We start from the raw sequence: 12387 nt of genomic DNA on the forward strand, positions 1-12387 counted from the left end.
TATTACACATATCCCCTATCCTTGACATCATTTTTTTATCTTATTTAATTGTACAATGTTGGAAGTATATCAGATATAAAATGTTTTTCATGAACAGTTTTATCTTTATTTTAGTCTGTTTGTTCACCGAGTGAGCACATCACCAAAAGGGCTAATTGATGTGACTTTGTATAGATGTAGTATCTGGCATCTGATAATGAAGGAGGATGAACATGATAAACCTGGTCCTATACATGATAAAAGAAATACTATTTTGTTACAAAAGTTTACAGATAATGATGACTGATGAGTACATTTAAACAAATTGAGAAAATCATGGTTTAAATGCCAATGAGACATTTAAAACATCTGAAATATAAATTGTAGGACATAAAATAATCATTTAGAAGCTCTTAATATCACTAGAAACCAATATTTGCAGATTTTATGAAAAATATTTCTGTTCCCTATTAGGAACTTTTCCCCCAGGAATATTGACCTTATAACATTATGACAGACTATGAGATAATGGGTAGACAAATAAATAAATGAAATTCTCTGTTCTCTCTCTAGATCTTTAGAGCAAGGAGATAATTACTTAATATCAAGCAAATTCTGGACAAAAAACACCTAGTAATGTCAACAAAAAAATGTGAACATAATCTGGTTTAATGCTGTTTCTTTAAAGTTCTGCTATAAAAGATTTACTTTGAAATTTATCATGTGGGAACCATTTTTCAAATTTTAATGTCCAATTTTTATAGTAAATGAGAAGTTTGCATGTTAGTTTTAACATCAAATACATTTAATAGCATTTATGGTGATTAATTTTCATCTGAAATTTATGTATTACTCCTACATCATAAATTATATTCTTCAATAAAGATAATGTAAATATTAATTACTCAAGCACATGCTAAGTTTGACAGAGTCAACAGACTACCTATAATTAATAACTTACAGCAAACAATGGACCAATATCAACATCAAAGCCAAGGTCAGCAAATCCTGTGGCTATGACCTTGCCACCTCTGTCATGGCCATCCTGTCCAACCTTAGCAACCAATATTCTAGGTCTTCTTCCTTCATTTTCTGCGAATTGCTGAAATAAAGTTGGTAATTTAAGTAAACAGTGATGTTTCATTAAATTCTTTTAATACTAAGAAGTTAATTGTATTAATCAGAGACATATAATATACATACATGTCTCTGTATTAATGTAGTGAGATAAATCTGAGGAACCATAGATGATTGAAAATTCAAATAAGTTTTGTATCATCCCCCATATTAGTTCTATAATTTCTTGGATAAATCAGGCAGGCAAGTATTATAAGTAGATATATATCAGGCAGACAATTATAAAGATTTACTTTATTTCTAATGTAAGAAAAACAAATATGTTTAAATATTCCCTATAACTATTATTGTTAAATAAAGAATTAATGTTATTTTATTACCGGTAATACTATAATTATCACATAATCAAAAAGTCACATTTTTATTTTACTCATTGCGTATGTAAATTGAATATCAATACTAGAGGCATAAATAAGTTAAACACTTATGTTAACTCTTGATGATTTATATAACAAATGAAGGCATGAAAATTTCTCAAGTTTAATACAGTTTCTCACATTTTTGTAACCAATCCTTCAAAAAATCATTTAGAACTTCCATATCTTAATTGAATTTTCTTCCTGGTTTGCTCTAAATGACTTTTCATCAGTCAAACATTTTAAACAACAAATGAAATCTATTCTTGAAATTGATAGCATAAATTTTATTTCTTAGAAGTGAGTAGATGTGACTGTAAGAAAAGTGTTTGAGTGTAGGTGTTATACAATGTACCATCAAATCACAGTACATCACATCCGGTTGCATATCATACAAAAAACATGAAAAAGAATAAAAAAAATATTCCCTTAAATTTGACAGTTGCAGATAATTCATTGTTAATTTCATTGCAGTAAACAAATTCTGGGTAATTAACATATATCTTGGGTATTTCAAATCACCATTATTTATTTATTTGGGGTTTCTGTAGAATATTATGGGAACTTGAGGTTTCATGGTCATTAAAGCTTGCACACAGGTAAAAAAAGAGGTGAAATCTTGATTGGTTAACTTCCAGTGAGTCAGTGACAGGGGCGATCCAGCCATTTTAAAAAGGGGGGAGGGGGGTCCCAACCCAGGACAAAGGGGGGTCCCAACCCAGGACAAAGGGGGTTCCAACTATGTGTCCCCATTCAAATGCATTGATTGGCAAAATAAGTGGGTGTTCCGACCCCCAGAACCAACCCACCCCCTGGATCCGCCAATGAGTGATGATTATTTTCTTATATGCAAGGCACAATGATATGTGAAGATTTGTCTATAGTTCTTGAAAGGATAAATTTTACTCATGCCAAGTATTTCCTTATTTGAAACAAAGATAAGTTCTGCACAATTTTTCAAAAAGACTAATAGGGAAGAATCAATGGTGGTATAACACCTGTAACTGGGACACATGTTTTATATTTCAGGCTAGACTATCCCCCAGATACAAACTAACGTAATTTATTTTTATAAAATCACAACTGTTTTCTGAGCCTAAAATAGTCCACTTAATCATGTAGCTTTGATAAGATAAAAGACAGACATACAAATACCCACAAAAGTATTCAAACAATCACTCGATATCACTACACAGGTTCTCAACATTAAAAGTACTTCACAATTCTAAAATCATTTAAACTAAACAATGCTAGATCTTTCTTGGAACTTCACAGGGTGTATAACAAGTAAATAATAGATTACTCATGACAGAAGGTACCAAGACAAATATATCTCTGTTTACACCACAACATTTTCAATGATGAAAGAAAAAAGATAATTGACTATTGATTCATTTAATTGTTGTTTGCTTAATATCAATCATATGTTCACCATATTTTATAAATAATGTTAAATGTTGTTAACAATTGTAATACAATAGATCAGGTATCCTTGTTATGTTACAACACTATTTTTTATAATAGTTATGAGTCATAACTTATGACTATCCACACTTTTTATATTGTACATCTATAAATTCATTTTGTTTATACCCTAACCAGTATAAATTTACCTAATTCTCAAGCCTAAACATAGGTAAATTTAGTTCTTTGTTTGGATCTTAATGACTTTTATTATCCTGTCATTTTATAGCACTATATAAATAACACATAGCTGAGAGGATGATAGAGCTGACTGTTACCTCTAGAAGACATTGTCAACTGTGGCAAAGCCAAGGTGGAAAATATTTTTTAGAGGGTACAAATCGCTTTATCACACTCTCAGCTATGTGTTTTTTCAACTTATTGTACTGAGTTTCCTATCAATATTTTAAGGTTTAAGTATTTAACTTTGATATCTCATAAATAACAACATAACCGTTATATTAGAAAAAGAGTGCAAACACTGAAATGTCTCTCCTTCTTTACTATTAATATTATGTTGATTTTCCTAATTATAAAGCTTTACTACAACTATCACATAAACTTAATATGATCCAAGAAAATGAGGTCAAGGTCATATAAAGTATACAAAAAATACATGCTAACCTTACAATCATTCTATTCACTAAATAAAGTTGATCTATTGCTTAAAGTTTCTAAGAAACAGACATAACCAAGAAAACTATAAATTGACCTTGATAATGATGTCAAGGTCAGATAACCATACCAGATAGACATGTACAGCTTACAGTTCTTCTTTACAACAAATGTGGTTGATCTTTTGCTTACAGGTTAGGAAAAACAGACCAAAACTCAACCATGAAAATGAGGTCAAAGGTCAAGGTCAGTTGACACCTGCCACCTGACATGTACAATTTACAATCATGTTATTCACCAATTATAGTAGACCTATTGCATACAGTATAAGAAAAAACATAAAATGTGGTCAAGTGAAAACTATCTGATGAACACAAGGTTCTTGCTTGGTACGCACATACCTAACATATATATATTCTATTACTCATAATAAGATTATAAGAGAGAACTTAACATTGCAAAAAATCGTAATTTGTTTTCAAGTAGTCACTGAACCATGAAAAAGAGGTCAAGGACAAAGGACATGTGACAGATGGAAACTTTGTAACAGTAGACATCTATATACCAAGTATGAAGCATCCAGGTCTCCCACCTTCTAAAATATAAAGTTTTAAGAAGTTAGCTAAACCGCCACCGCCACTGCCGGATCACTATCCCTTTGTCAAGCTTTCTGCACCAGAAGTCGCAGGCTCGACAAAAACCTACAGAAGTGAAGCAAAGTGGTTTATTTTCATAATTTGACAATCTAGGGAAAAGTTCTGAGACATAATTGTATACTTTATTTTGTTAATTTCTACTAACATTTCATAAGCCCTGCCCACCCATAGCAACCTGGGATAATATAAGCAATGGGTGTTAATGTCTAAAATGAACACCTGCTTGAGCTTGAGGTTTGTCTATTTGGAAAATAAACACCTGCTGGGTCCAAGATTTACCATTTCTTATTTCTACATCATTTCCGTCATTTTGTTGTTGTTATTGAAATAACTTTAGACAAAATGAAAGCAGAATGTGTATCAGAATATATAAGAAATCATAACAAAGAAAACCAAGGATGTGACGGAACATACAGAACACTAAAGTATTATGTTAGGTTATAAACAATTAAAGTTATTACACTTATTAATAAACTATCTTAATTTATGACTATTTTTTCAATGTCCTCCTAATAACATAGTGCATACTTAAATCACAAGGCATTCAGTAAAATAGATAAACTGTTAAACAGAGATATGTCTTGCTTTTGTTATCTACATAGATCAATGGGATGTGCTAATGCTAATACAACTGAAAACCAATAAACATTGGCCTACCACTAATGGTTTTCCTTGGACTCACCTTATCACAAACAAATACAAGTTAACTTAGCAAAATTTTCACAAAGTTAATAGACCATGACTGAGGGGGCAGGGCCAAATAATCTCCATGGAAATGAGCAAAAGCTGTAACTGCAGGCAAGCTGAAGCTGTGAATCGAAGACTGTTATACACAATTACAGATAACTCTTGTGGAAAATATTGTTAACACATAGATATGATGACTAATCATTAAACACATATCTATATGATGACCAATCATTAAACACATATCTATAGGATGACCAATCATTTAACACATATCTATATGATGATCAATCATTAAACACATATTTATATGATGACCAATTATTAAACACATATCTATATGATGAACAATCATTAAACACATATGTATATGATGACCAATCATTAAACAAATATCTGTGATGACCAATCATTAAACACATATCTGGAAAGACCTGTCATTAAACACATATCTATATGATGACCAATTATTAAACACATATCTATATGATGACCAATCATTAAACACATATCTATATGATGACCAATCATTAAATACATATCTATATGATGACCAATCATTAAACACATATATATATATATATATATGATGACCAATCATTAAACACATATCTGTGATGACCAATCATTAAACACATATCTGTGATGACCAATCATTAAACACATATATATATATGATGACCAATCATTAAACACATATCTATATGATGACCAATCATTAAACACATATCTATATGATGACCAACCATTAAACACATATCTATATGATGACCAATCATTAAACACATATCTATATGATGACCAATCATTAAACACATATCTATATGATGAACAATCATTAAATACATAGATATGATGACCAATCATTACACACATATCTATATGATGACCAATCATTAAATACATATCTATATGATGACCAATCATTAAACACATATCTGTGATGACCAATCATTAAACACATATCTATATGATGACCAATCATTAAACACATATCTATATGATGACCAATCATTAAATACATATCTATATGATGACCAATCATTAAACACATATATATATATGATGACCAATCTTTAAACACATATCTATATGATGACCAATCATTAAATACATAGATATGATGACCAATCATTACACACATATCTATATGATGACCAATCATTAAACACATATCTATATGATGACCAATCATTTAACACATATCTATATGATGATCAATCATTAAACACATATCTATATGATGACCAATCATTAAACACATATATATATATGATGACCAATCATTAAACACATATCTATATGATGACCAATCATTAAATACATAGATATGATGACCAATCATTAAACACATATCTATAGAATGACCAATCATTAAACACATATCTATATGATGACCAATCATTTAACACATATCTATATGATGATCAATCATTAAACACATATCTATATGATGACCAATCATTAAACACATATCTATATGATGACCAATCATACTAACTTACCTCTACCCTTTTAATAACTTTAGAGATATCATCAGTGTCACCATACTCTGATTTATAAGCACCACTGACCATTCTGTCACTAGCTACATGTCTCCCATATATCTACAATGAAATTTGAACATCAAATGACATACCGGTAATTAATATTCAAACAGAGTAGGATGATATACAAGAGGCTTATGTCTAACACCACAAGAACCCAAAGTTGAACTGGTATGTACACTGTAACTTGCGTATAACCATGCTCCAAATAGAAGAGATATACCAGGAGACTATAAAGGTACTCTATACATTAACCACTTCCTGTTATCTGTCTACATGTGTTTATATAGTAGTAAAGGTTGATTGCAATTAGTTATTATCCATGGCTATTGCAGCAAATATTTCAGAATTTTAAACAGGATTTTAAGAATTCAATATATTAAAAAATCTCTAGGGATTTGTAAGCAAATTGTTTAAAGTCAGGAGCCTGTGACCTTAATTAGTCTATCATGATTTTAAATTTTAGATTCTTTTATATATTTTAGGAGTTTAGTATGACGTCCATTATCACTGAACTATTATACATTTTTGTTTAGGGGCCAGCTTAAGGGCATACGATACAGTTACAGGGAAGGTAATGACGTTGCTAACGTAATTTGTTATTTTCGCGACGTCAAACGGTGACATATCGAGAAAAGATGCATTTTTCGACTGATTTTTATCATTCAAACTGATTTAATTTTAAAACGAGTTCATGGACCCCTATTTTTCAAAACGGCATTTTGTTTTATTTTGCCAGGAGATTATTTGACCCAAATTTAATAAAACTGTAAATAGAGGATTTTTTTTAATTTTGATAAACATGCAGTAAAAAATTACGCTTTTTCCTCAATTCATGAACATTTGATAAATATGAGTTATTTCTGAATAAAAAAATGCATATTTTTTTAAGATATTTATAAAATACAGAAATTACCGATTATTTAACAAAAAACAATTTGTGTTTGTCTTTTATAACAAAAAAGTTATGTCTTTCTTTCGAAAAAGAAATTACGGCGACAAATCTGAATTTCGAGCAAATATACAAAATTTCGACCTCATTTTACTCAAAAAGTAGCACATGAAGGTATATTTTTTATTACTTATTTGATTTAATCAGGTAAAAAATAGCCTACAGGCAAATTTTTATGAACTTGTGAATACAGGATCAAAACTGTATCGTATGCCCTTAAGCATGCCTCCAGGTGCTGGATTTTCTCCCTGCATTGAAGGCCCATTGGTGGCATTCGGCTGTTATCTGCTCTTTGGTTGGGTTGTTGCCTCTTTGACATATTACCCATTTCCATTTTCAATTTTATTGGTTAAAACCACATAATCAGGTACCCAATCAAACGCATTTTTTTCTCATGCCACATACATGTAAATTGGTACTGACAAATATGAATAGACCAAATTCTTTCAAGATGTAGATTATAATACTTATGATATTTTACAATGAATTGCAGTAAATATTCTGTGAATAGTTCATATCAGCTACTTTTATCTTTTATATAAACATTGACAAGACAACTGTTGCACAGGACATATACCAACTAAATTATAGTCAATCTGTGACAAACCATAACACATAAATTGATATTACAAAGATTATATATTTTTTTTACAGACAACAGCTATTTCTGATTTGCAAGACCTATCAATATTTTTCAATCTAAATGTAAAGAAGCATAACTCTAACCATTAAAGATTATTTACAAAGTTAGATAATAATATAAATATATTAAAACGATAAAGATTTTTCACACAATCTATTTAAGAATCATATGATCAAGTTAAGATTTTGTTGAGAAGTTGGATCAGGTCATATGTTTTGTACATATTTCTTTCTAAAATATTATAAACAGGATTGACAAAATCATTTCATTGAAATCCCTTTAATGATAGTTAACAAAATTTGACCATGATAAAAAATCATAAGCTAATAATACTGGAAAAAAAGATTAAAATTGGTTCACATCTTCTGGTGTCAGATTTAAATGTAGAAAATGATTAAGCATTTCCCAAATGAATTACTTCATGGAAATACAACTTTGATGGGTGAAAAATCTTCCTATCTCACTAAAGCAATAAATATTTTTCCACAACTTTGTTTGACTAACAGAAAACAGAATATTTTGGTTGATGCCCCTTGTTTTAATAATTATACAGCTAAGTGGTAAACCAATTTTTTTTTTATCATAGAACATTTTTTCTATCATTATCATCATCATCTGACATAAGCATACATTTGAAAATGTAAAGATGTAAATCACATTGAATACTTATATAAGTGTATTTTCTTTGTCTCAGACAGGGATTGAATTTTAGTTTTTAATCAATTGAGAATGTATATGGTATTATGGTCTTTTTCTTGAGGAATGTAATATCAATAAGACTTCTTCATGTTTCAGGGTTTTTTTAATGCTATAATCTAATAATTGGCAGCTATTTCACTGCATTTATCTAATATTTTTATTTATCATACTTCACTTTAAAATGCTATATTTAGATTGACTGATTTGAGGGTGTTAATTTACTCTATCACATGACTGAGAGGGTGACACTTGTTTTTAATGTTACTCTCTCGTCTAAACCAATCAAAAACCGATTGTTTAATTGATAATAAATTGAATTTACATGAAGTAATTAAATGAAATGCTTAAGTTCTACGTTTTGGTTCAGTTTTTATTATTTGACTGTCAAAATAAAAAAATAAATAAAACATCTTGCTTAACTTTGTTGTTTTTTCAAATACAGTCGACTCTCATTATGTCAAAGTCAGCCGGACCAGAGAAATATTTCGAGATACACATAGTTCGACTCAAAACGAACACTGAAAGTTCAACAATCTAAGGGACACAACACTTGCTTAGCTTAATAAAGCTAAAACAAATACGGGTGAATATGGCAAGGGGATCGATATTCTACTATCAGATTGATGTATTTGTATGTCACAGTCTTTTATCATTATAAAGACATTATTTTTACTTATTCAATTGTTTCAATTAAAAAAAAATCCTATGGCTTTTCCAAAAGAGTAATTTCCAATTGATAGTTTCAATTCAGGTTGGTTATAGCTGACAAAATTGTTTATTCTCTGATACAAGAGATTTAAGAATTTTTTTATTTTTATTCATTTTGTTTTATCTCACTCTTTCTTTTTAAAAGAAAATATAACAATATTAAAGACACCGCTTGAGTAGCTTTTAGGTGATCATCAACGGAAGCCATAATCCTCACTTTCTACACACCCAAGCTCATTAGTGTAAATCACATATTAATTGTTTTGTAAACATTTTAAATACTTTTTCATGAACATTAACATTGTATCAATAATTATTTATAAAAATTCTATAAAAGATATTCTTAGGTAAACACTCATTTAAATAGCATGTCATAAATCAATACAGTGGTAAGTGACGGGAAAGGAGTAGGTCCGATAAGGACCGATTTCAGCCTCAAATTTCAGGTTCATCTGACGAAAGATTTTGACCACTTTTTAAACACTTTAAAAGTGTATATTTCATTTGATTCAATTAGTTTAAGTGAAAGATTTAAACCGATTAAGTCCTTAAAAACGATCCGATTCAAGCTCAAATATGAAAAATATACCAAATATACCGAAAAATGTCACTTTTCAGATGGTTTTTGTCAAAAATGAAAGTGGCCGCATCCGTGTTCATATACAATCTTTATATATGTTATGTATTATCATCAAATACAACCTACATTTCAATATTAAGGATGAACACGAATGCGGCCACTTTTGTTTTACACAGAAACCGTCTAAAATTTAACTAAAATGTTAGAACTGTGGAGATTTCAGTAATTTAGCATGACTTAATGGTGCTACTACCCAATATATGTGCATTGTATTGTCAAAACAGTCCATATTAATGTGGCAGAAGCATTCTTCTGTCCAATAAATAATTTAAAGTTTACATTTTAACAATTTTGTAAAACTGCTATATTTTGGGGCCAAAAAAGGGTCTTACTGGACCTACTCCTTTAATTAATCTTGTATTATCAGATTAACTCTTCAATCCATTTAAATGTCATGTTTTGACATGTGTATTAGTTCGAGATAAAAAATGAATTTTGAATGCTTTTGTTAACCTTGGGACCGTAAATTTAGTTTGGCTCAACCAAAATTTCAACTCATCAGGAGTAGAAATTACACACTTTTGTATGGAATAAAGTTCAGGACCACGTGAAAACTATGACTCATCCAAAATTTTGAGTCAACCGAGTTCGAGACAACAAGAGTTAACTGTATTTGTTAAGTTATAATGTATGTGACGTCAAAGAAAATACTTTTAAATTAAAATTAATATGTAAAAGACTTTAAGTGATAGAACATTCAGTATGATAAATTAAATAACACATAGCGGAGAGGGTGATATAGCAGATTGGTTCCCCTCGAAAAATCATGGTCAATGTTTTCTTGTGGTAAGAATCTGCTCTATCCTCATCTCCACTATGTGTAATTTATATAATTTCCATTCATACTTTAAGAGTTTGTTTCGCCGATGTTTTCCACATCTTTTTAAAAGATAAAAACCCATCACTTTTACTTTCCAAAGTAAGATACGTTATTTATATACCTACCTTTTCAATGGCATCAGTTATCTCCCCTACTGTACATCTTGCCCTTGCAGCATCTATACTCAGGGCTAACAAGTTTCCTTCACCTGACTACAAGTAAGATATTACGTATGTTATTTATATACCTACCTTTTCCATGGCATCAGTTATCTCCCCTACTGTACATCTGGCCCTTGCAGCATCTATACTCAGGGCTAATAGGTTCCCATCTCCTGACTCACAACATTTAGTAATGGCTTCCAAACTATCTTCTGCCTAAATGATAGGAAAATATTACAAGATCTTGTATCATATCTAAATTTGTACAAAATAATTTCTAAGTTCTATATATTAATAAGAATTGTAAAACAAAGACTTAACAAATAAAGAGCAGCAAAGAAATATCATTTATTAAAGAGGGATATTGGATATTAACACTGCCTGCAGATATTTTTATAACGACAAGTATTTGTTACCCGTACAGAATTTTAATTTGTCACATCTCTCAGACTTAACAAGATAGCACTCATTCTCATGCTATGCATACTACAAATTAACGTTCAAGGTATCCAAAACAGGAAATGTGAGTGTTTGACAGCTCCAAAACCTGATCACACATTACAAATTATCAATATCAAGCTGCTGATTAAATATTAAGTCATTCTGTGCAGTAGTACCTCAGTAAAGTACAACAAACAAGAATGTGTCCATAATACACAAAAAGCCCCACTCACACTATCATTTTTTATGTTCAGTGGCCTGTGCATGAAATTGGGGTCAAAACTCTAATTAGTCATTAAAATTAGAAAGGTCATATCATTAGAAACATGTATACTAACAAACTGATGAACGGAAGAAGGGGTGAGCTAAACAAACGGAAGAGCAGACCACTCACTCTGGTCAATCTTTCCATCTGTTTTTGTTTGACCACTGAATTATCTATACATACCTTCTTTGTATCTCTGGTCTCTCTGACTCTGGTCAACCTTTCCATCTGTTTTTGTTTGACCACTGAATTATCTATACATACCTTCTTTGTATCTCTGGTCTCTCTGACTCTGGTCAACCTTTCCATCTGTTTTTGTTTGACCACTGAATTATCTATACATACCTTCTTTGTATCTCTGGTCTCTCTGACTCTGGTCAACCTTTCCATCTGTTTTTGTTTGACCACTGAATTATCTATACATAGGACATCAATTTCACCCTGCTCTGCCAGTTTATATTTGTTTATACCAACAATCACCTCTGTAACATCAAACATCAATATATATATAATTAATATTTACATTGAGACTCCTAAAGAAATGCATATGGTAATACAGATGGTTCATCTGGGAAATTATTGATAGCAGTTGGTATAATACGGAGGATTCATTATTA

At 30.4% G+C, this 12387-nt stretch overlaps 1 protein-coding gene across 3 annotated transcripts in view; it reads right to left on the bottom strand.

The window, feature by feature from the left end:
• LOC134706691 (methylmalonyl-CoA mutase, mitochondrial-like) overlaps positions 1-12387 on the bottom strand; it is a 44794-nt gene that overhangs the window by 13765 nt on the left and 18642 nt on the right. For all 3 annotated transcript variants that reach the window (XM_063565858.1, XM_063565860.1, XM_063565859.1), the window contains 4 exons: positions 12116-12252; positions 11155-11280; positions 6400-6501; positions 941-1081 (listed from right to left, as the gene is read on the bottom strand). In XM_063565858.1, coding sequence (XP_063421928.1) covers positions 941-1081; positions 6400-6501; positions 11155-11280; positions 12116-12252 — 506 coding nt within the window. The remainder of the gene's footprint in view (positions 1-940; positions 1082-6399; positions 6502-11154; positions 11281-12115; positions 12253-12387) is intronic.

Source organism: Mytilus trossulus, chromosome 2 (assembly GCF_036588685.1).
Source record: "Mytilus trossulus isolate FHL-02 chromosome 2, PNRI_Mtr1.1.1.hap1, whole genome shotgun sequence".
Taxonomy (NCBI): domain Eukaryota; kingdom Metazoa; phylum Mollusca; class Bivalvia; order Mytilida; family Mytilidae; genus Mytilus; species Mytilus trossulus.